The sequence below is a fragment of the Papilio machaon genome, chromosome Z (genome assembly GCF_912999745.1).
Source record: "Papilio machaon chromosome Z, ilPapMach1.1, whole genome shotgun sequence".
NCBI classification, from domain to species: domain Eukaryota; kingdom Metazoa; phylum Arthropoda; class Insecta; order Lepidoptera; family Papilionidae; genus Papilio; species Papilio machaon.
In genome coordinates, this window is record NC_060016.1 from 9,802,953 (window position 1) to 9,830,266 (window position 27,314).

General features: G+C 32.5%; 1 protein-coding gene across 1 annotated transcript in view; it reads left to right on the forward strand.

Moving 5' to 3' along the window:
* The first annotated feature begins 2,286 nt into the window (after nt 1-2,286).
* LOC106717101 (SCY1-like protein 2) overlaps nt 2,287-27,314 on the forward strand; it is a 35,986-nt gene continuing 10,958 nt past the window's right edge. The window contains exons 1-3 of the mRNA XM_045686074.1: nt 2,287-2,353; nt 18,715-18,950; nt 26,421-26,645. Coding sequence (XP_045542030.1) covers nt 18,786-18,950; nt 26,421-26,645 — 390 coding nt within the window. The 5' untranslated portion in view covers nt 2,287-2,353; nt 18,715-18,785. The remainder of the gene's footprint in view (nt 2,354-18,714; nt 18,951-26,420; nt 26,646-27,314) is intronic.

The window sequence follows — 27,314 nt, forward strand, 5'->3', positions numbered from 1 at the left end:
AATCAGTTCTGGCGTTCTGTTTTATGTAATGCATTTTGAGGAACATAAGAATTATAATACTTCATTTTCTACCTCTATTTTCAACTCTGTACCCATTTAATTAAAATACGCGCTCGTTTAAAACCATCTATACAACGGCGTAATTAAAATCTACTACTAAATTGGCGTAAACATATACTCAAAGTGATGATCATATTATTACTCTGTATTCTAAAATGTTTTTATTTATATGGACCTAGCACGAACATTTGTGACAATCGCCTTCGTAATTTCGACTGATAGGGGGCGCTGCACAAATGTCGGTACAAATTATGTTGATAACGATACAATGGCGATTGTCACAACTATTCGTGCTGGGCCTACTGTGCTTTACTTTTTTAATGTTTTCATATCTCCTTGGTTTAAAACAACCATGAAGTTCAGAAAATGTTGAGAAGGCAATTAAAACGCCACTCATTTTTACGCTACCTTTTACTTGAATAACAGAACACCTGCAAGTGTTTATTTGAAATTCATTGTACAAACAATAGAATAAAATGTTTTATGCACAACTTTTAAATGCATATGACTTCTGAATAATAAAACGTATAAACTTTTTCACTATGAATAAAGCTATTGTTTCTATGAAAATGTTTTAATTTAATTTTAGTAACAGTTTCATATCGTTTAATATCATTTATATTTAATTTAAATACGTTTGTGATTTTTTTTTTTCGGACGAATTGAGTTAAATACTATTATTTAATAAATATCAACTATTGTATTTGGAACAAAGGCGGCAATCTATTACGATGACCAGTTTCTTGCAATGACCTACAGCTTGTTAACTACGACTTAAAAATTTGAGACCGATTTCATATCAAAGATCTGAATATACTAAACATGTAATTAAACAACCATACAATTAAGTGCACATATTCTTCGCGCTATTTTTTAATACACCGTATTTTACATTTACACTGCATAACTGCGTAGATCGGATTTTAAACGAATCACTCTTTCATGTTTCAGTGCATTTGATCAATAATAACAAAAGGAAATTAAATTCTTAAGCATAAGCTACCATTTAAATATAAATCGAATCAGTTTATAAAAGAGATTTTATATATACACTAATTTACAAGAGTTACCGTAGATTTCTGACATCAATTTCTGTGTATAAAATATATCGTCATCCCTGTCATTATTTTTGACAAAACAGAGTTAACAGTATGTTTTAAACGGGGATTTTAGTATCAGGGATCCACGGTTAATGCCTAAAAGGACTGGGAAGTGTCAGTGGTCTAGTGTATGTAATGGGTCGTCTGTAATTCATTGAAAAGTAAATGTGGGAATGATAACCACTTTACTTAATACGATACATAACTTTTTAAGCTACAAAATGATTACGTAGCATAATTAATATGTTTAAATTCCAATTGCATATTAGAATTATTTCGCCTCTATTTATTTTCTTTATATAATTTACAAAGTGAACACACATTCGGATTTTTATCATTTTTTCAGAAACTTCTATTCGGATTATTCAAATGATTGTTATTAAAATTGCATGTTTCTTACGATGTACCTATGTACTTCTTTTTGCAAAGAGTATAAGATAATAAAATATTTTCTAACCAGATTCATCATGATGAAAGATAACTTTGATGAAATTAATTTCCAACAGACATCCTTTATGGTATTATCGTTTAAATTCTACGAGTATTTTCAGATATAGAGTTAATAACCTTGTTGAAAACAATAAGCGATAATTAATCCTTTATTTCACCGCTTGTGTGCGTAATCGTTCGTATCTCAATTATTGCCACCAAATTTGAAATTAAAACTTAATCGGCTAATTTACAAACGGTTTTTAAATTGAAGGTGTCATGTTTTGCGGCGATAAAAATATTTGTAGAAATAAATGATAGGATATAAAAAAACTTTAAAACTTCAAGTAAGTGCTGATGTTGTACTCGTAATATGTTTTGTTTATCTTTTATTCGAAGTGAAAATATCTTGATCGCCTTTTCTATATCTAAATCCTGGCTCCTGCGGTAATTTTTTGATATATTAAATTGAAATAATTCGCAATGGCACCGTTGCCTAAAAGGCTGGTGAGGTGTCAGGCGAGGCCCGCGGGTGGGCCGCGCAGGGGTGCGGCAGAGGCAGCGGCAGCCAGCGCCAGAGCCCGCACTTTCTCTCCGATCGGCTCAGCGGACGAACGTCTTGTCCGCTACCAACTCCCGCCCTTGCGTGGAGTTTTTTCGTCACCCCAACGGCAAACAAACAGGCCTCAAACTGTTTTCAAGTGTGTCAAAAGTGTTCAGGAAGTACACGGGTGCAGCGGCAGACGGACAGGCGAGCACCTCCGGTAAGTGCGTTCGATTCCAGGTTTAAACTTTGAGAATATCATGCCGCCTGAGAGAGACGTCGCAACAGGTACACCGTATTGAGCGGCACTTTCGTATACTTTTACGAAAATCCTTCGTAATCCTTGAAACGTCCAATTTGTCAATTTTTATGCTTCGAAAATAGAGACCGGTTATTTTTTTTAACCCTTTGTTTTTTTTATAATTTTAAGTCTAACGGTGTAAAAAAATCGAAGAAGTCGGATGACGATGTGATTTATTACCGGTGCGTCTTATATTTCAAATAACTCTGCAACTACGTAAAATTGCCTTACTTAATAAATTAAACATTTTATTTTTTTGGCTATTTCACGAGGTTTCATTCTTATTTCAATGAAATCCGCCAAATTAAAACGTAATCGAGCCGTCGCTGGAAATTGTCGCGCGCGAATTTGCTGCAATATTTTATGACATATTTTTGTGGAATTTGGTATTAAAATAATTCATAAAAAACCGTGTTTTAAATTTTTAACCTTATTTTGTCGTCGTTTTCATTTTGGAAAAAAAAACATATTTTTTTTGTATAAAATTGTGATTTGTTTTATAAAACCAATGAGTTATTTATTCTTAAAATTACTGGCACGGTTGTCATTTAGTGCCTTTTTTAGCGGCAATTCGATTTTATAATTTTTTTCATTATTCCGACGGGATATGAAAAAAATTTACCTTTTAGTTATCTTTTTACCCTAAACAACAGTTTACTTAGATTTCTTTAAAAACTACAACTATTTTGGTGTTTTTTCTTATCGCCGTCGGCTTTTATTTTAACAAAAAAAGGTTGAATAATTACTACTTCAATGTTTTTTTTTTAAATTAGACAATGTTTAATAATAAAAAAAAATAAACGTATATTTTTTTGAAATTAAGATAACTTTCTAATTAATTCGATTATGAAAGTAAAAATAAACTTTATTACATACGCTAATTATCCGTCGGCAAATGTTTATTACGATTTTTTTTTCTCAATAATAAAGTAAAAAATTAAATGAATAGCAGTAAATAAAATTACCATTCAAATATTCAACGCCAACAGTAATCTGGGTCATAATATAAAACACTTTTCTTGGTGTTATAATAATGCAGGAAGCGATTTTTAATAAACTTTTTTTATATTTAAAACTAGCTTTTACCCGCGACTCCGTCCGCGCGGAATAAAAAATAGAAAACGGGGTAAAAATTATCCTATGTCCGTTTCCTGGTTCTAAGCTACCTGCCGACCAATTTTCAGTCAAATCGATTCAGCCGTTCTTGAGTTATAAGTGGTGTAACTAACACAACTTTCTTTTATATATATAGATAAACATTATTTGACATGTTTTTAATTTTAAAATATTTTACTTTGTTACTTACATAGCAAGACTCCATATGGGACAGACAAAGTACATCTAATATTATAAATGCGAATGTTTAGATGGATGGATGTTTGTTAGAAGGTATCTTCGGAACGGTCAAATGGATCGTGATGAAATTTGACACAGATGTTAAACATAGTCTGGAAGAACACATAGGCTAGTTACTTATTAAGTTTTTTCGATTCGCCGAAATAGCGAAGTTACTGCTGTCCATATACATCTCCATTAAATTTTTTTAGATGCGATGTCTACCCACAATGCCGAGAGGAGGGACGTACATAAAAGGATATATCCCTTTTTTATAAATCCCTTCGCCACCTTATCAATATTGTTAGACAAAGAGCAAGTTAATCTTGCAAACATAATATGACACGAGTTCTCCTGAGCTAATACTTCAGCGACACGTCGCTTGAAGGGTGCAATATCTAGTTTAATTAATGGATCCCAAGATAATCTTAATCTGACTTAAGCTCTTTGGTATTGGTGGCGCTCGTTAAACTTCCATACATTGAGGTTTCCCTTTTCATCAGTTGAATTAATTGCCTGTAACATACTACAAGAAGAAATAACAAGTTGATATATTCAAAATTAAATGGCTGTCTACTTGTACTTTTCCTGTCTACATAGACAGATGTCTGTCTGTTTGTCTACGGGTCTAAAAAAAGAAAAGTGCAAACGCTTAACAATAAAGTAATATTTTTAATTTTAGTTTATATAATAAATTTCAATTGACAATTTCTCTTGTATAACTTTACTAGCTGTCGCCCGCGACTCCGTCCGCGCGTATTTAAGAAAAACGTAATAAGTAGCCTATGTGTTCCAGACTATGATCTACATCTATGCCAAATTTCAGCGAGATCCGTTGAATCGTTTTGGAGATACCTTCAAACATCCTTCCATCCATCCATCTAAGCATTCCCGTTTATAATATAAGTAAGATTTTAGAATTTAATTAGTCTTTAAAATATGTTGTGCTTTTATTTCTTGATGAATAAAATTAAATTTTTATTAATCATATGTTAATATTTTCATAATTTTTTATTATTTAAACGTTGTATCGAAATATTAAAATTTTGTAAGTATCAACTTTATAATCGACTACAAACAAAAGTCTTACAACTCTTTAATAATATTATATTTCTGTCGACCCAAATCCAAAAGATTTACTTTCTGCGCGCATAAAATATGAACAAGACCTTATTCAAACAAAACCTTTTAGAGATATTAGATTATATAATCTAATATCAACATTGAATTTTGTTTGTCTTTTTATGATTTGGCATAAGTTTTTGACATTGAAAAAAATAGTATTGAAAATTTTAGTAGTAGAGAGCTTTTAAATATATACATTGAAAAAACGTATTTGCGCGTATTCACTTTTCAATCTCGGAACAAATTAAGCACGCTTCAATTTTTAAATCAACAAGCTGTCGCCTGCAACTCGATTAAAAAAAGACCTTAAGTATTTTTTTATTTTTTGTCTATTTTTGCCTTTTCCAGTCTTTTTTACATATAATTAATAACAAATAATTACTACTTAATTAAAATATCTTTATCTGTTGAACTCTACTTGAAGATCAGAAGCAAAGGAAGAATTTTTACCAAGGATTATGCAGAGCAGTCTACAAAAAGAAAAATACCCACTACTGCTTCCAAAACTTCATCTCCAAATTGAAATATCCTTACTCATCGAACTCTACTTGAAGATCAGAAGCAAAGGAAGATGGTTTACTAAGGATTATGCAGAGCAGTCTATAAAAAGGAAAATACCCACTACTGCTTCCAAAACTTCATCTCCAAATTGAAATATCCTTACTCATCGAACTCTACTTGAAGATCAGAAGCAAAGGAAGATGGTTTACTAAGGATTATGCAGAGCAGTCTCTAAAAAGGAAAATACCCACTACTGCTTCCAAAACTTCATCTCCAAATTGAAATATCCTTACTCATCGAACTCTACTTGAAGATCAGAAGCAAAGGAAGATGGTTTACTAAGGATTATGCAGAGCAGTCTATAAAAAGGAAAATACCCACTACTGCTTCCAAAACTTCATCTCCAAATTGAAATATCCTTACTCATCGAACTCTACTTGAAGATCAGAAGCAAAGGAAGATGGTTTACTAAGGATTATGCAGAGCAGTCTATAAAAAGGAAAATACCCACTACTGCTTCCAAAACTTCATCTCCAAATTGAAATATCCTTACTCATCGAACTCTACTTGAAGATCAGAAGCAAAGGAAGATGGTTTACTAAGGATTATGCAGAGCAGTCTATAAAAAGCAAAATACCCACTACTGCTTCCAAAACTTCATCTCCAAATTGAAATATCCTTACTCATCGAACTCTACTTGAAGATCAGAAGCAAAGGAAGATGGTTTACTAAGGATTATGCAGAGCAGTCTATAAAAAGGAAAATACCCACTACTGCTTCCAAAACTTCATCTCCAAATTGAAATATCCTTACTCATCGAACTCTACTTGAAGATCAGAAGCAAAGGAAGATGGTTTACTAAGGATTATGCAGAGCAGTCTATAAAAAGGAAAATACCCACTACTGCTTCCAAAACTTCATCTCCAAATTGAAATATCCTTACTCATCGAACTCTACTTGAAGATCAGAAGCAAAGGAAGATGGTTTACTAAGGATTATGCAGAGCAGTCACCAAAATGCAAGATAACTACCTACCTAACATACCATGGCTTACGAAACTTCATCTTCAATCAGAAATCTTATTTATTGGACTTGGTTTAAAGAATAAAAATTAAAGATGTAAATTTACATCAAAGAAAGATGAATTTATTCAAAGGAATTAATAAACAAGAGTTTACAAGCAACATTGAGTTTTAAAAAAGGTTGTTCAACAAAAACAAAAGGTTGACAACTAAAAGATCCGAAAAGATTTCCAGATTTCAAAACACTGTACCAAAGTTTTATCATGATCCGATCTGTGGTTTTAAAAAATATAAACAAGCATTGATTTTTATTTATAAGATGAAGACATATTTCTTACGTAATAAACGTCCGTAATAAAGACTTAACGTCAGGTTTTATAAATATTTTACCTTGAGAGGAAGGGAAATAGGACGAGGAGAATTTTAAAAAGATTTGCTTCAAATATGACGTGATTAAGATAGTAGAAAGTAACAATTTAGCAATCGATTTAAAAGTAGGAAGTCCGACTAACATACAGAACAGACAATACAGAACATTGATTGAAATTCGACTATACTGCACAAGTAAATGTCTTTTTCTTTCATTTTTTTACTTTAAAATACTCAAGTTTATTTTCATGAGTGTTCGCAATTTTCTTAAAATAAAGTACAAAGTTTTCGCTTCACGTATTAATGATGTTTTTACCGCGTACTTGTTTATAATTTCTTATACCTTTATCTTATAACTATAACATATAAAAATAAACTCTAGAAATATTTAGCTATGCTTACCTGAGTTATTAAAAGCCGCTAAATGGGTTTTAATTATGCTTCAAATTACCCGAATAAAGTCACGTAGCGACGCAACTCGGCGACATTAGACCACAAGTTTTATTACAGGTGAAAATTTATTATGAACCATTTTCCAGTTTCGTAACTTACACGAAAATGTGGACGAAATTCTCGTGTATATTTTACACCATATTCTATTTGCTTTTATGACACGGTTGGGTGTGACGACTGAAATGACGAATGATAGTCGGTGATCGATCTGGAAAACGAAAACTTCTTGTAGCGATGTACATGATGGTTTAATTACAAAATTTTGGGGTAACCTGAAATGAACATCCATTACTGGTACTATAATATAATTAACTATATTAACTTGCTATGTCATTTTACTTTAAGAGAAGAGCATAGTTCTCCCTTAAAGGCCAGTAACACTTCTGCCTTCTGCTGCTTCTGCCGCAATGTTTTTTTGGTGTTGCGAATGTGCATAGGGTTTACGATCACTTAACAGTAGGCGTACCGCAGTTCGCTTGCATCTCGCGCATCATTGCGCTCGCTTCTATAAAGAAATCTTGGCAAAGCCACACACTTTACCGGGACATTAACATATAAAAACTGGAAAACAAAGGAAAACGGGAATGGACGAAACACAATATTACGAGTAGTACCTTTTATCGTTTTATTTTCTTTCTCTCTCTCTCTAATTGCAAGCTAGCTGTCAAGATGAATGTTAGCCGCAAAGTAAATATTTATATTGGTTGCGGTTTTGCGGTTAACTAAATTGTGCAATATCGTAATCTCTTGACTGACAATAAACGATTTATTGTAATTAAAATTAATTGACATAATTATAATTGGTAAAAATTCAAACTTATATACCGATCCAGTTTATATAATATACATTTTATAGCCTTAAAACTGTACCGTCTTCTAAAAACTTTCATTTTATTTTTTAGTTTATTTGAGCACTAAACATCTTTGAAGTTCTCAGAATAATCTAATAAAGTTTCACACAGTCAAACATAGAAATATTGATTCTAATTTACAACAGACAGATTGTGAAAACAAACTTTTTTATCTGATAAATTGAGTTGTAAATTTTTATACCGGTCTCAAACCACTCGGTAAAATATTAACAAGACTCTTGGTAAATACCTAATAAAAATTTAATCGCCTACCTAACCTTTTGCTTTTAATGTACTTTCAGTTGGAACTGTACCCTCTTTTATCATAATGTTTAGGTAAAAATTATGATCTCACTAAAAAAAAACTTGCGCCTAAAAAAAACTGAAATTTGTGCCTCTCTTGAATGTAACCTATCCCTGTTTTATCAAAATAAGTTCAGCAGTTATGGACTCATTTGGTAAAAAAAACCATGCATTGGGTGGATGCATGTTTTTTTTACTTGAACTTTTTTACTTTTTGAACTTAACATAGGCTGTTAATATATTATTAACTGATCTGAAAAACATCTAAAAAATTACATTTAAGTTGAAGTTATAAAAATTAATTGAGCTGAGGGACAACTTTTTAAGATTAGTTGATTCCAAATTAAATTCCCTTACTTTAATATTAATTTTCCACAACATAATTTTTCTAATTAATATTAGATTTAATTAAATCGCCGTCTCAACTTAATAATTAAACAGACGAATGACTTGAAAATTTTCTTTTCGCGAATCATATTACAGTTTGTTTCAACTTTTTACGTTAAGGATACCAAAGTTAATTCAATTAAAAACTTTATCTAAATACATATTCTCTTCTAAATCGTAAAAAGCATACCTGGGATATTCGCATCTCAATATTTTCTATCTAATGTCTCTTAATTTAAACGAATTTGTATAATCCGACGAATTCCTAAAATTTAATTACAATAACAATTTTACACTACAACAATTACAATAGAATAATTATATGATTGAAAATAATAATACAAATTACAACAATTTACAACAATTAGATGATGCAAACATGATGGTTTTTGAACGACTACAACGTAGAAAGAGAAATTAAATTACCTAAAAACATACAAGAAATTATATAAATTAAATTATATATGTTTAGAGTATGTTGTCCTTCAAGAGTAGGAAACATTTTATAAATGAAATTCCTTGCCATGACTATGTAGTTCACCGGAGCATTCACTTGATCTTTGATATTTGATTGATTTTTTTTTCAAGTTCCCTACGATCCCGACTTCGCGTGCCTTTTATATTGACTTGTACGGAGAAAGTATGATGCAGAGCCCGGCTTTAAAGAGGATATCGGAACTATAGAAATACCTTTAACGGCTGAACGCAATAATCGATAAAGAATAATTCTTATAATAGAAGTTATTTTTAATAAATAAATATTTCAATACATCTTTGGATCAATATTATTCATTCGTTTTTGGATCCGGCTGCAAAATGGGTCTCGTCGTTAAGTTTTGGTTATAAGTCACCAGATGGCTCTAAGCTTAGTGCTACTCATAAATGTATTGCTGCATTAATTTTCATTATTACGAAGCTTAATTTTCTTTGTTTCGATAAAACGTAATCTTATCTGCATTAGGTAATGTCATTGCTTTAAATCTAAATACACAGACTACGCTACCACTGTATACCGATAAAATATAGTTAGTTAAAATGAAAAAGTTAGTCATAACCACATGGATTTATAACGCCTAGATTGGTTTTAGATTTAAATTGGATTGGTCTAGACTGAAGGACAGTAAAGCATCTGAAACTGACATGCATGCATGCGTTTATGTAATTTATATTTTAGATGATATTGTTCAATGTTCAAATTGTATTAGTTTCTTTGATGTTAAGTGTATTTTATGAATTATAAAAATCTAGTTGTCGCCCGCCACTCCGTCTGCGCGGAGTTAAAAAAAAACTTGATTAGAACTATATGTATTCTTCCAGACTATGTTCTATATATGTGTCAAGATTCATCAAGACCCGTTGAGTAATTCCGGAGATACCTTCAAACATCCATCCATCCATGCATCCATCTAAACATTCGCATTTATAACATTAGTAAGATTATAACTTCAATTTTTTTAATTTTCCATACAAAATGGTACGGTTTAGCTATCTGGTAGTAATAATTTATCTTAATATATATAAATCTCGTATCACAATGTTTGTCCTCAATGGACTCCTAAACCACTTAACCGATTATAATAAAATTCGCACACCATGTGCAGTTCGATCCAACTTGAGAGATAGGATAGTTTAAATCTCAAATTATAGTCGCAATTTTAATTTATTGCTAATTATTTGTCTGTTATTATTTGACAGTCACAATTATCTGTTAACTCCAAATGATTCTAACAGATGTCGATACCTTTCGACTGGGTTGAGTAAGTAATCGATAGATGGCGCTGCTATGGTAAACCTACGAACGTGTCATATAAGCTTATTAACTGCGCGCGGACGGAGTCGCGGGCGACAGCTAGTTCTTATATAAAAATAAAACTATTCATCACTTACGGTTTGGGTCTCCGACTACAAAATATAAAAATCAAAGTGCTTTTACAATTACATTGCGGATGGTTTCAAATTCTACCCTCAGGTGTGGAATTGAAAGCAAATACTCTCAGTTTACAGTAACAACGTTTATTGTTTTTACACTTTGTAATTCATGTGAACAATCAATTGCCTCTGGGTAATAACAAACAATTGCCTCTGGGCTGATTGTATTTTATATTCTTACTATTAACACTATCTATTTAAGTAATTTAAAATGTAATTACCAACAGTGTTAGAATCTGTAGCGGAATTAGCTGTTGGAGGAACTTCCCGTTCGACATGTGCCACGACCATACAAACGACACACTTCCCTTTCCATTCCCACTTTTTATAAGGAATGGGGGGAAGGGAAATTGGGTTTTGCGGGAAAGTGGGTGTACAGGAAAAGGAAACATCTATATAAATAGCTAGGAAGAGCAACTACTAGAGAAGTAATCCAATATTGGTTTGATTCCATTTGCAAATTTTCTCTCATCCATTGAACAGTTCAAGTGGTCAGTTATATCGGAAGTTTGAGTGTTTCTATGTTTAGATATGGGTTAGGAGATTAATGACGTACTTCAGAATCTCGAAGCAACGTCCCTAAGAGCCTTGCGTATTAATTCACAAACGTAACAATGGAATGATGTAATTATGTACTAGCCAATAGTACTTATGTTGTTTGCGATACACGTAAGAGTTATTCAATCAATGGGCAAAATTCTATTAAGCTCCAAATATGCCAAAGTGCCTATGCTTTTCACTGATCTTAAATTGAGTACTGTATTTTAGCTCGAAATTTATAAAATGTTTATTGATTGCGAATTTACCTTCTTATGCATGTTGTTGAAGCTACGGGTTAACGTATTTTAATCATCATCCTCATCATCATCATCATCATCATCATCATCATAAGTCTATACTGAGTGGCTAGGAGTCTACCTTAGTTATTGGTGTCTAGGCCGTAGTGAACCACGCTGGCCTAGTGAGGATTGGTTGACTTCACACATATGGGCATCATGATGTTTTCCTTTACCGTAAGAACGTCGGATAAATTTACAGACGTAAATCGGAAATCGAAACACACATTGGCAAATGGTGGGATTCGAACCTAGGACCTGCAGATTACAGGTCAAGTGCTTAACCCCTGAGCAACCGACGCTCTAATACATTTTATTGTTAAATATTATTCATTGCTTTCATAATTATTATCAACCTGCCCTTGTTCCTACAGAGGGACGGCACAGTCTGCACTATTCTTCCATACATCTCTATTAATCGTCATATCTGAAATCTCACGCTTATCCTCTTTCAGACAATCCATCCATACTAATTATAAATCTATTGATTTAAATTAATTAAATTCAATTAATTATAAATAACTTTCACCATGTTACTTATTCTACATTTATCATATCAAAGGTAGTTATTTTATAATATTTTACACTTTTTATATTTCAATATAAAATTCGTATAAAATTCTTATGAGTTTTTGAATAACCGTTTTGGTTCGGAAACTGTTTTATACATACGTCGGTTCTCAGAATCACGTGTACAGACAGCAAATGAAAAAATATGGCTTACATTCGTCCACTATTGACTTTATTATGTTTACAAAATATTAATAAAGTATGAGAGGAATTTCCATTTCATTTTAGCGCCAGTTGTTTTCAATTTCCTTTTTCATCATAAGCCAATCGATCATCGAGATCCGTTGAGCCATTCTGGAGATACAACAACAATAGAAACATCAATCCATCCTCCCAAACATTTGCATTTATAATATTAGTAAGATCGTATTTAAATGATTATAAAAAAATCTTAGAATTCTGTATACGCTAAAGAGTTGTAAATAACTAGCTGTCGCCCGCGACTCCGTCCGCGCACAGTTAAGAAAAACTAAATGGGGGGGGGGGTTGAAAAATAGATGTTGGCCGATTCTCAGACCTACTGAATATGCTCACAAAATTTCATGAGAATCGGTCAAGCCGTTTCGGAGGAGTACGGGAACGAAAACTGTGACACGAGAATTTTATATATTAGATATATATTTTTAACTATATAATGGTATTGACATTTTTTTGTATTTGGCTGCCAGAGAGCAGTAGTGGGTTATATAAAAATAAAAACGACACATAACGTATTGAACTTTTAACATGTCGATAAACCACTTTACAATTTTATCTTATACATATTTTAAAAGCTGAATGCATTTAATCTTCTTCAATTCCATGCGATACGTACATCGCTCGTTCGCTTCACGGATTCACTTTGCGTCGGTGTTTAAGGTCCGTCGTACACAAAGCAACGTAAATCTTCGAAATTAATATTATATGGTTGGGTCGTGAGAATCGCGTTGCGTGCTCTACACAGACAACGTTGAATCGTTGACGCGAGTCGTCTATTCGATCAGTACAGGCATAGCTACTATATGTCATATATATTTGCTCCGCCATCTTGAAAGTTGCAGCTACTTTTTTTGCTCACGACAGTGTTGACAAATAGTTGACAGTTAGAAATATCGACGACGTGGATTGTATATGAATCTCTGACATAGCATTTCGTAGGTCGCTTAGTGAATAAAATCCCCGGTTATCGAACATTTACTTTGCCTTGTGTACGATGGGCCTTAACATCGTAAATACTGACATTGCAGCAAAATAAATACACGTAACGAGTTTTAAATGTCTCTCAGAGTACCAACTTGGGTAATTGAAACTTTTGAACTGAAGAATTCAATATTTGTGCACAGTAATACTTTACGTGTCCAATTTTAAACGTGTAAATACGTAGCTGATAACGTAAAGAATTTAAAAGTGTGTACCATTTTTCTTTTGTTTTAAATTCAAATTAGTCTATGGTATGAAAAACATATTTTATTTTCAAAATCTGTACGTAACCGACTTATGAGCAAATACAAACAAAGAATTTAGTTATTTTACAAAATGTATTATTAGTTTTTTATATATACTTTAAGATACTCTCTTGGTGTAGGTAAGTCATGAAACTTTATGCCGTCAGATGTTCGTCGTCACGTGGCTTACAACAGTTAATCCTCAATTATATTTGAAACTTGAAAAATTAATCTCAAATCCTTAAAAATTTAATAAAGTTTTCTCAATATGTTTTTCACGTTTGAAGGTAAATGCGTCGTTATATTTCAACGAAATATATTTTCATATTTTTTTTCATGAAAAATATTTTAGTCACACACAATATGATTCGCAAATATTATTAATACTAATTTTTATGAATGTTGATAAGTAAAAAAAAATAAGGATATTTCTATGAAAAAGTATTAATATAAATATTTATTATGTTTACTCGCCGAAACTATTAGCAAGTTAATTTAAACTTAAAAATAAATACGTTTTGAAACACATATTTTACTAGCTTTTACCCGCGACTCCGTCCGCGCGGAATGAAAAAAAATCACACAAGATAAAAAAGTTCCTATGTCCGTCTCCTAGTTCGACCGACCCTGACTTATAAATAGTGTAACTAACACGACCTTCTTTTATAAATTTTATGAATCAATTTTATAAATTTAAAAATTTTATATATCTATCTATATATATAGATAGATTTATAAAATTTTCACTCCGAGTTTCAGCTGCAGAATCACTTGGATTGACACATATTGTTGTCTCTGTTTTTTTGAACAAGAATGTGAGAGATGACAATATGTGTATTTACAAGTGTCACTGCATTCGAAACCCATAGTAAAATGGCCACGAATTAAAAATTTATTCAATTTTTTTCCTTTGAAAAGTCACAGGGAATCCTATAAATCAAGGTATTTGAATTCTATTATTGCATCGAGTAGAGTAAATCGCCTTTTCAACGGTGTATATGGGACCCGGCGTGTCTGTAGAGATAACTGGAAATATGTATTGATTTTCGGAGCCGCTACCCTACCGTAGATCCACGGCGTCTTTGAGCGCGTATTCGAGCCCCAGATGTGACCTCGGAATGCGCTATGTTATTTGTAATAATAATGCCACTCTAATCTTAACGAAATTTGTCCTTTAAAAATATTTATATTTACATTGAAATCGAACGACAACGTTCGATATTGACGGAGTATTTGCTTCGAAAAAATTACATTTTGAGATACTTGCTTTGATATTTTTCTTTACTTCTTGCATAAAACGTGTTATTTGTGTTGTTTTTAACTTATTCCACTCTTCTATACATTTATATCAGCCGTCATATCTAAGTTCACTCCATTCTTAAGCATATCCTCTTACACAGTTAATCCCTACTTTCATCAATCTTCCTTTACCTTTGTAGTAATCCATTGAACCTCATTACCTACTTCTTTATGCGCCCGTCATCTCTCTGTCAATAGACTAATATACTATTACTTACCAAGTAAACCTTAAATTACTGGTGCCAATTTTTTTTTTAATAAAATTAAACCTAACTAAAAATAATATGAGTGAAAAATCACAGCCTTTGATTTTGACATTATACATTTTTTACTTGGCTAAGTTTGTTTTTCAAAGGTAAAAAAGTATTCCCCGTAGGCGTGATTATTAAATATGCTAGAATAAAATTATTTATAAAATTCTAGAAATGCTAAAACTAAAATACAACTGTTAACATTTTTGTTTTTAATTTCATACCTACGCAGAGTAAAATCAGTTTGACTTTTATTTAAAGAGAGAAAGTAATTTCTGTAGCTTAAACTGGTGGAGTGGTTTATTTAAACGTCAAGATGTACCAATTGCTTTTTTACTTACATTTTATTCTTTACAGTTAAAATGTTTTTCATTATCCGTGTTTTTAAATAACACAAATGAAATATTATTTAAAAAAAACGTTTTTTCTAACCAGAATCAAATAGCAGTTTTCTTAAGATTTATTAATTTCCAAGTTTCAACACTGCAACAAAACTTGTTTTTGTTCAAAACAAACTTTCTATACCGCTTTAAAACTGCAATGAAAGAAAGACTACGCGAATAACATCTAATCCTTAAATTCTGCAAATCTGGTCTAAACCAGACATTCTCTTTCCACTTCTGAATATCTGCAAGAAATACTTGTTATCTTCCTATTAAAATTGGATCCGACTCTTGACAATTTTTCACACATGTATTGGGCATAATTATTACATTATTTTGAATCCAACATAATTAAAATAAATTTCTGTAAACCTTTAAATCACAGATTGTTTCTACGGTCGCAAATCGTAGATGTTTAAATTCGCCACCGTAAATAATGTATCAAGTAAAAAGCATCCGTTCCGTTAGTAAATTGTACGTTGGCGAAAATAAAGCTACAACAAAACTAAAAATTCTTTTCCAGGAATATCTTAAAAGAGAAATATTTACTCTTAGTAAATTTACTCAGGTCTGTTTGTGTACTTGGGTAAGTTTAACTTTGTGACATTGTCAACCGTTGTATTTAAACTTTAACGTTTTCATTTTCATTACTCGTGCAAGCTTGACTTTGTTGCATTTCTATTTTTATAAGATTATCTCTGAGGGTATTGTATTTCGCGCGTTCCATTGTGATCGACTTTAGCTGGACGAAATGTTATCAAATTTAATTCTTTAGATATTTTTGTTATATTGTTGATATAAAACTTATTTGTATTGATACTCTTACGCACATATAGTAGATCATCAGCAACAGTGGGATAAATGTGTTTAATACTACACGAAAAGTAAAGTTACCGTCAAGGTACTGCCAAAATTCGACAAAAGCCATTTGCCAAATTCTTCGTGGAAAAGTCCACAGGTAGAACGTCAAGATCAGTTGCACGAATTGGCCAGCCGGGGAAATACCACGACCACACAGAAGACACGTGAAGTGGAAGCAATTCTGCCTTTCGTCTGATGAGTGTGGTGCCGGCCTAATTTTAGTCCTCTTCCCCTTCACATTCTTTTCTTATTAGGAAAGGATGAGAAGGGGAAGTGGATTTAGCGGAAGAGGGGACGCATAGGAAGGGGAAATATCCTCTTTTTGTACGGTCCCCTTCTCCGTTGATTAAAGGTAGGCAACGCATCTGCATTTGCGGATGTCTATGGGCAACGGTCGCCTCGCTATTTCAGCGAATTCAGGTAACCGTTTGCTCGTTTGCCACCTTTTTATATAAATATACCATTTACTAACACTTTATATACCAAGTTGGATTATAGATTGCCAAAGATACAATAAATTGTATACAAATCTGTTATGAGGTAAACGATTTATATTCTTAACATAATATGTACAATCTAAAAGGAGTTTTCATAAAGCAATTAATTAATAGGTATAAGGAAAAAAAATATTTTCTGAAGAAAGAAAATATTTGTTTTGCTGTCCACGTTATTGTTTAATACGACACTGTCCCGAATATTCTGGAATCTTATTTTGTTCAAAGCCATCTGAGGAGGAGAAAAAAGAAATAAGCAAAAATACTCTGTGAACTAGGCAATTGATATAAATTCGCAAACAAGATGTCTTTTAATCAAATAGATTCAAGATAGTAGGTACAAAATTTTCGTTTGACGTGTTTATATGATGATTTAAATTTTACACACTTGTCATTATGACATCAATCATTTTGTAAACGTATCCGAAAGCTTGACTCAAAGCACATCAGCCACCTGTGGCTGGTCCGGGCATCTAAGTAGGTCACTTCATTACGTCACGGGTCAAGCCAGGGTTTGTGAGCAATACGGCATAAGCTGTAACCGTCGGCTTAAGTCCAAAATATAAAGGCATAATCGGTTTATTGTTCAAACAGATATGAGATTATTATAATTGTTTAGGAATTTTATTTGTATAAAATTTAAAATTTGCACAAATTATAAATGCGTAAAGTAACACATTTCGTAAAACTTAGATAGTATTTTTTTTAATTAGGTATAAACTATTCAATTTACGATTTCCTCTATACTAGACAAAAATAATTAACTAGGCAAAGCTGAAAAATTAGGGTCAGTTCAAAACAAAGACAAATAGAAAATCGCTTTTTGTGGTTAGTTTTCGGGTTTGAATTGCAGCATTTCATTTCGTTCTGCAAACGACAACGCCTCGCTCGCATTTAACCGCAAAAGTACAAATGTACAAATGGTGGAATCATAGAATGTTTCACACTACAAACACAAATATATGTTTCTAAATATTCTTAGGTGCTTTAAGAAGCGGTCTTTTAAGTTTTCTTAATTCAGATAGAACACAAAAAAAAATTAAGAAATTCAAGATTCATTGGACAATAAACCGTAATACAAATAGAAATACAAACTTACAATAACCTTCTATCAGTCATCATTGTATCATCATCATCAGCTCACTATACCGTCCCCACTGTGGGGCTCGGAGCCTCCCCAAGTTAGGGATAACTAGGCCATAGTCAACCACGCTGGCCCGATACGGGTTGGTTGACTTTACACATATCTTTGAATTCCTTCTCAGATATGTGCTGGTTGCATCACGATGTTTTCCTTTACCGTAAGAACGCCGGATAAATGTACATATGTAAATCGAAAAACACACTGGTACATGGCGGGATTCGAACCCAGGACCTGCAGATTACAAGTCAAGTGCTTAAACCCTGAGCCTTAGTATTGAGCATTAATAAATCCAGAAATCTTTTGCTAATTTACCTAAATTAACTTTTTATTAATATGCAATCGCATTGAATTGAGCAATCAGAGGAAATTGATGACATAAACGAATATTGACTTACAATTTCGGGTTTACCGTGAAAACTATGTAAACAGTGTCCAAAGGTAATTAAGTAGCGTTTGCACTACATTATATAAACTCGCTTAAACACACTGTATGTTTGTACATCAATTACAAACGAATACCAAACAAACTCGCATTTAATAAATCCACGACAAAATTGTCTGCGCTGCTCCAGCGACTCTGTCCAAAATCAAAATGTTGGTTCCGTGCGCCATATACGAAAGTCTATAACTTTGTATGGCGTAAGTCGTTTAGCAACTAAAATCTTCGGGTTTCGAAGACTTACGTTGCCTGGTGTACGATCGGTCAGTCTGTGGAAAGGGTAGTCATTTATAATTTGTTTCAGGTTCAAGCCGGGGTGATTCGCAGTCCGTTGACGCTGAATCCGTGTCACTTGCTAGCGCTGTAACTTCCGGAATGGCTACGATGATATCGAAGCTGAAAATCGGCGTGTCCACCTCGCCGCCTCCATTGGAGAATAACCCGATACTGCAATACTTTGAAGTGGGCAATGAGTGTTGCAATGCTGGGCCCGGCCTGGTGTGGAGAGTGCATGATGCCTACAGGAAGAGCGATGGAAAGGTAAGTTGAAAATAAATCGTCATTTTCTTATTACAAAATAACTATTATTATACTTTCTTGACGTCGGTTGGTAATTTATCCTAAAACAATAAATCTTAAACGGCTGCAATCAATTTTCTGTAAATTCAATTTTCAATTTGTGTAAAACGAAGTAAATAAATTATTCGGTTGCCCTCTTAGCAATACTGCGATCTTTAGATCTATTAAATTTGTATCAATAGGATTAGAAATAATAACTGAAAATACCCCACATAAGCAATAATATGTAACGATAAAATATTAATTTCAGCATTAATTGGGGAAGAGAAATTATTATTCCTGTTAATTTACCTTACTAACATCATTATAAAATACAAATATGTATTCTATTCAAACTTGATTCGATGTCATACATACTGTTCGAGTAATTAACCACATTCAAAGCAACACTGTGTTGATGTTTACATGAACGATTTAGTCAACCGCTTTTAAATCATCTCAACCGAGTTCATTGGAAGCCGGCAATAGCGCGTAATAACATTCCACGTTGATTCCACTCCAGCACGCTAACAGATTGTAGTTAGCCGGTTCTATTCAGACTCAACCGAACATGAATGGTTCTCATTAAACGTTACTTTAGCGAAGTGTCGATCGAAATTTGTACATGTAACACCAATTGACTTGTCAAAATATCAAATATCCTGAACCCGTGTAAGTTCAAACCCTTTATAATAGACACTGAATTTATGAAACAAATTTAGAAAATGGCTTTTTATTTAATTATCTTTACTTAGAAAAATAATAAATCTATGTATCATCATCTCCATATATAGGTAATAATAAAGTCCAAATTAAAAATAAATCGTATTAAAATATAATTTCTACAAAAATGAGTAATTGAATAATTAAATACTAGCAGTTGTCGGCAATTTTGTCGAGTAAAAAATCGAGTAAAAATTAATTATATCACCTACTAGCTTTTACCCGCAACTCCGTCCGCGCGGAATAAAAAAATGCACACAAGATAAAAAAGTTCCTATGTCCGTCTCCTAGTTCTAAGCTACCTCCCCATTAATTTTCAGCTAAATTAGTTAGACCGATCTTGAGTAATAGTGTAACTAACACGACTTTCTTTTATATATATAGATTCTTTTATATATCTTATATATAAAATTCTCGTGTCCAATTATTTTTGTTTAACTGCACGCGGACGGAGTCGCGGGCGACAGCTAGTCTAATATATAAAATTCTCGTGTCACAGTTTTCGTTCCCGTACTCCTCCGAAACGGCTTGACCGATTCTCATGAAATTTTGTGAGCATATTGAATAGGTCTGAGAATCGGCCAACATATATATTTCCTAACCAACACCCCCCCCCCATTTAGTTTTTTTTTTTAACTGCGCGCGGACGTAGTCGCGGGCGACAGCTAGTATACTACTATATTAGTAAGCATAAAATTCCCACAGACATAAAAAGGGACTAAATTAATCATTACGAGTTGTACCATTTCATATATCGGCTTAACTTTCAATTGAATAATTTCAATTAACTGAATAAATATGGTGAGCTTACATAAATAAATAAATTAGTACGTTAATATATATTTAAATTTATTCAAACGAAGAGACCTATTATTTGATCCTCTCTCCCCCCCCTCCCCCATCCCTTACCGCGAACACCAGCCGTAGAAATAGATTGCTTAAAATTTGAAAAAATACATAACTGTATTTCACAGATTTAATTTCAACCTTTATCCTAATACAAAGCTTATATAGACAAAGATTTTGTTACAGAGGAATATAATTTTTAATTAAACGTTTGTTTATAGATTAGAGATCATCACGCACTTATCCCACTCACGTGGGATCGGCTCATAAGGTTTTATAAATTTTAATGTTTTCCCTTAATTTTTTTACGTTCGGCCGTATGTCTATAACCAACCCTGCTTAGAAGGTTTAAATATACATTTTAATTGTAAAAAAAAATTAATAAACAATTATATTTTAATATAAAAGATACGAGTAATATTTTTTAGCTCTATAACAAAGTAAAAGCCAATTTGCGTGCATCGATAAACAACAAACAGGAGTTGAATTGATTTACTATTGAATAGGAAGGAGTATTTTATGAAGTAAATGAAAACGATAAGTTCACAAGTACTGTCAGACATGTTCGCGGTATGTCACTTGTAGAAAAAAATAATATTATAAAAATTACTTTGTTCCTTTCAAAAAGTCAAACTCGGGCGGAGTTTTCTTACAAATAACCAATAAGATAGTAGTGAGTTGCGTACAAGGTATGGTCCTGAGTTACCATAATTATGTGTGGGCACAAGAGAAGGCGCTCTCCCCTAGGTCGTGTAGAAGCCCTGCGGAGAGATTCCCGGTGCATTCCTTTGGAGATCCCGTTCACTGTCACGAGTTGTACTTGAGGATAGCCACCGAGGGGGGTTTAATGAGTCAAGTCTCACATTACCCTGTCTTTCCCCCAGAACGGACTTCAGAAGATTTCCCCCCGGAAAAAAAAGTAGTGAGTTGCGTTAACGACGTATAGTAAACAACAATTAGTCGTTTACCACTGACCGACCTTTTTAGTGCAGACACATTAATATGCGACCTATCGGTAATTTTTTCCTCGTCGTAACCTCAACGCGTATGACATGTTCAAAAGACTGTCGCTTTTAAGGTAAAGTACCGCCAGTTTCCCTGATAGTACAATTTTATAGATGGCATAATAATATTGATATGTTTTGTTTATCATAAAGAAACTGCTAACGGTGCAAGATTTTGATATGTCTGATTTTAATAAACTTTTAGCTTAAGACATGGGGACGATAAATTAACCATGTCACTTGCGACACAGATTTGATTGGTTATTGGAGCGTATGTCGCAACTCTGACCCATAATAGGGCGAATGATTAAAAATATACTCCCTTACGTGAAAATAGAATTAATTGAGATATCAAAGACTGTATTTTATGTTATCTTCATCAGAGAGCAAACACACGATGATGTTTGTTTACTGCTGTACCATCCCCAAAGCATTTATATTTTTATTATATAGTTTATTTATAAACTTTTTCAAGAAATGAATTCCTTAAAAACATTTGCTAGTAAAAAAGCAAATCTCAGTTAAAATCTAGATAATATTACAAGTTTTTTTATTATTTTTAAATTTTTTAAGTTATTTAGAAGCCAAGAAGCCATATACACTAGTATAGCATATATTTGGGTACAAATCTAGTAATTGAAATCAAACACATTTCCTATTTTTAGATTGTCATGAAACTTAGTACCTACGAAGGCCTGAAGGAAGAACGTTGGCCAAATAGTTTGATTCGTCGAAATAACCTTTAATGTCATCAACATCATCAACTCACTATATGAAACCTGTAAAATGAAATACAAAAATCGAAATAATATTGGTACGCATATAAATGTTCTTATAAGCTAAAATATAGTAATATATATATATACATATATTTGAAAACGTTATATTTATATGTTGAAACGCCCGCCGCATAACACTATCTAGAGGATTAGTGTCTATTGAAATTAATTAAAACTTGAGGGATCGGGATCTGTCTTGTGGTGGGTGAAAACTAAGTAACGTGTAACTATGAATCCAGTAACTCTATAACGCAACTTTATGAGAGTTAATATTTAGGTGCAGCATGTGATGCGCAACTATCTTTTCTGTTTAAAATTTTAAATTAACACGATGAACTATAAATTTATGTTCACATTTTTATTTAGACGGTAGAGATTAACCATCTTAAAATAATGCATCTTTCTCAAACTCTCAACAAAACAATGCCTTATAATAGATATAAAAATTATAGAGACGTAATAAAGTTTAGCTAGGAGTCTAGGTCAAGGACACAGTATCTCATAAGCTAGACTGTCATCCATTAAAATGTCATATCTCTATATCATTACGTTGTCAATGCTGCAAAATTAAATTTAGCATACCGTTTCTTTGCATTTAAGGCTTTTTTTTATTATTACGTACTACAAAAATTTATATTTGAATATCAAATGCTACAAAAGGTGTTTTGAGTGATAGGTAAGTAAGAAGACAAGCTATATATATAGTAAAATTCAAAAGGTGTAAACAATGATCAAGTACGTAAATAATTTTCAGAAATAGTGAGCCATAATTAACAAAAAAATAATTATTTTTGTTTAAGTCAAATTTTTGTCAAATTCTAAAATCATTCAAAATGACATAAAACAGTTTTAAAATATATTTGAATGTGTAAATTATTGGAAATAGGCACAACGAATATGGATTAATATTTCTTGCGTTTTGGTGCTACAAATGCTACTGCATTTCGCAACAATCCCAGCCAACGATTGGTCATTTACCATTGAAGAGTAAGTACACTTACACTTATATTCGTCGGACAACAGGATAAGTGTAAAAAATTGATGATTGTTGTTGTGACACGGAACATGTTTACATTAAGGGCGGATTTCTCTTTTGTTCGTCGTGTCAAAAGCAAATCTTCTCGAATCATCAGAATACTCAATATCGAATGTACATGATATGGAAAAATAAAGATCTAACACTTGATAATGCAAATATACCGCCACTTTGATAAAATGAATTATAAAACCGGCCATAAGAGTGAATTATAAAACCACAAGTTAATAAAACCTTGTGTGTCGAACCCTCGTAAGTTGGATAAGGCCAAGGAGATGATGATAAAATAATTATTCGTGTTAATTGTAAAATTTTGTATGAAATAGGTTCTTAAATGAATAGAATTGTCTGACACCCTTTGTACAGAAGGCAACGTAAATCGTAGAAACTTATATATATTGTATGGTTGCGTCGCGAGAAACGCATTGCGCGCGTTCCATACACACAACGTTTAATCGTCGACGTGAATCGTTTATCAAGCATAGCGACTTAATGTCAACTGAATAGATTTTTTAGACTTTCCTCTCGACGATTTTATCAAACAAATTGTGAGCGAATATCTTTGGCATGGCGATGACACATAGAAATTTCCATGACATGCGGTGTGTACGAACCTCGATGGCATTGTATTGCGTTAGTCGCTTCGCGACTAAAATCATCGGATTTCAAAATTTAGGTTGATGTAAGCATAGCCTTATTCTTATCATGTTGGTTTAAATGTTTGTTTTGTGTAGAGACGGACTACATGGTTTGAGCATTTATCGTCTGAAAGGAGATGAATCTTGTAGTTATTAAGAAATCTGTATTTAAAATTATTTTATAATTTTCAATAACAAGCCAAGTTTTGTTGTTACCGTTCGAAAGCTCAGCTTTGATTAAAGTTTCTACAGATTGAATTTAACTTTATCGCTTATTTACAATACTAACATCTGCCTACGATACTTGAAATTATTTAGAACAGTTTACTCATTAAAGTTTTATTAACTTGTTTTGTACTAAGTAATTATGTTGTAACTTAGTTTTTCAAGTAAATTCATTGAGAAGGTAAAATTAAGAAGTTTATAATTTCTAAGTAAGTTTTGATTTCGAATAATATTGAATTTACGTTTGCTAATAAGTTTTTCAAACTAACTTTAATATTTACTAACTTTAATCACTAATCTTTATAACTCTCTATAATCTTTTTTAGACAGTTTAATTTTTGATAGTTTTAACTAACTAACTACCTACTAACTAACTAGGGTGACGCAGTGACTCGAAGTAGGCCTTGGCCTCCGACGGCAAGTCTCCACTTTCTCCGAACCCACGCGTGTCCAACTCAGTCCCGGATCTGTAGCTCCCGAAGATATTTTGATAATTTAAAGTCAGTTAAAATAATATACACCTAATATTTCCAAATATTTTTATTGAATTATTAATGAACTTCTATATTTATAGTCACGTATAAAAAATCTCGGCCGCTCTTTGACGTGTAAGAAAAACGAAATTGAATGTCAGAACTAATTTATTTCCTAATTACCCAAGAGAAAATGTCCGCGTCAATGAAATATGGATTTTTTTATCACAGCCACAAACAGCCCACCGTAATCCCAAATGAGGAAAAAAATGCTTTTTCTTTATAACATGCATAACATTACGAATACTTCAAAATAATGACGTATCATAATAATTATAAATTAGTGATAACCTGGTAAAATTTAATATTGAAGTTATAACAACTCGCATACAGCTGAAAATTTATAGGAATATTCGAAAAACAATTATGTAAGGCCTGAAAAGTCCCGATATATCAAGCATAACAAAAATCTAAGTCAATGATCCCAAAAATGGGTCTTTTGCGTTTCTCAGCGAAATAGTAAAGATAAAAAATACTTTATACCTTGTTGTAGATACTAAAATTATCTATAAAAAAGGTGGTGTACTTTTTTTCTAAGAGCCACCATTTCTGAGATACGAATCAGCAGTTGAAATTAGTTTGGTGAACTTAAAAATGAAAAGATACGTATAATATTAGCATAGATCTAAAAGTTACTAAAATCTTTAAAACACCATTATACGTGAAACCTGAAAAGTTCCCATAGATAGGAGGAGGAAGGAATAGGAGGAAGGAATCAAACATTGCCCCAAAATTGATATAAGTCAAACAATATTTTACCCTTTTCAACTCCGTATAAGACTTAAGTATTTGAATTTATCACATAATCTCTTTAGTATCTGGAAACTTTAGATGGATTGAAAACAAAGTTTAGATTCTAAATATATTCCAATTAGGTTTAAAGTTGTTTGCTACGGATCGGGTTGATTTGCAGTTTCACAATAATGACGGAGATTTTATAATGAGATAAGTTCAGAGTTTAGTTCCTAACATAAATCAGAATTGTTAGACTTACGGATAGAATAGTTTATCGTAACTTTGCACACGTGCAAAGTAAATTTCATATAAAATAGAATTTAATTAGTTTACGCCGCCCTTAAACACGACACCACTCTCGCCTGTAACACAGAGGGGGTAGACTGATTATGAAAGACAATTAATTAATTAGTTTTTTTCTTGTATATTCTCTTTCACTTCATATTTATTTCATTCTTTAATTCGCGTCTTTCATAAGATTGAGTAAGAAATTCAATTTATTTTTGGGCTGACTATTTTTTGACTATTTTTTTATGTGTAATGAATTTTTTAATTAAAAAAATGGTATTTTAAGGATATTACCATTAAGGAGTTTATTTATTTCTATAAAGGTTCATGTTTGTTTTCCCTCATTCATTAATTGGTTTTGGAAACTCTACGTCAACTACATATATGAGTTGTCATAAAACGAGTTACTGCTTCACACAGAATTGTTCAATGTTTACTTAAGCAGCTCTTAGTGTGGTATCCTCCCCTTAGTTACATCACTCTGAGTTTGGCAGGAAGAAAGTTTACTTAGTATTTAAACAATATCAGAATAATATCTGTTTTTATTTTATTTCAGATATGCTTAAAATGAACAAGCCATTTGAAGTTGTTAAAATAATGAAGCAATCGCTCTCGTATATCTGCAATATTTTTTTTTGTTAACAGGAGTGCTCGGTGTTCGTGTTTGACAAGCGCATAGCTGAGAAGCTGTACAAGCTGAAGCGCAAGGAGACCATGATCGAGAGGATCCGCTACTGCGTCAGCCAGCTCGAGAAGATGCGTAACCCTAAGATGCTCCAGATCATCCATTCGCTCGAGGAAGGCAATTATACTATCGCATTCGCTTCCGAGTCAGTGTTAGCCAGCCTCCATAACATTCTAGCATGGCATGTAAGTACTCACTAAAATAGCTAAAACTCGTCCTAAAATGAACCTTGGTCTCCGACGATAAGAGCCCATAAGAGACAATAAGAGTCCCATGCCACCTCTGCTTAGTTTTAAATCCTAACACTTGAAGCTCCTGCAGATTTCTATCTACCACATAAGTTCAGCGATACCGTTCTATATTCTGGCATGTCATGTAAATAAACTATTCTGTTATGGCATGTTAATCAAATAATCTGACAGCGTGGCGGATTAAGGCCTTATCACCTTTTGTTGAGGAGAGGCATTTTGTCTTTATAAGTGAGTTTATAATCTCGTGACAGTAACTTGGTTAAAAAAAATGTGAACATAAAAAAATATATCAAAAATAATCACATATTTTTACCAAAATCTATTTGGTAAGGTAAAATAAAGAATGTTAACGTTGTGGCTTTGTTTGTGTACTAAGTAAAAAGATTATATTGCTTAAAGCTTAAGAGAAAATCGGATTATCGTAACTTAGATGTCCAGATTTAAAGCTCGCGCACAAAGACTATACGAAAGTTATTTCTATATAAACTTGACTGTTTTAACATTTAAATTAAATATTAATAAATTGTGTTATTGCGAACTTTGGAGACTGTGAAATCAAAGCCATGACACATGTAAAAGAATTGTATTATCTGGTAATATTGT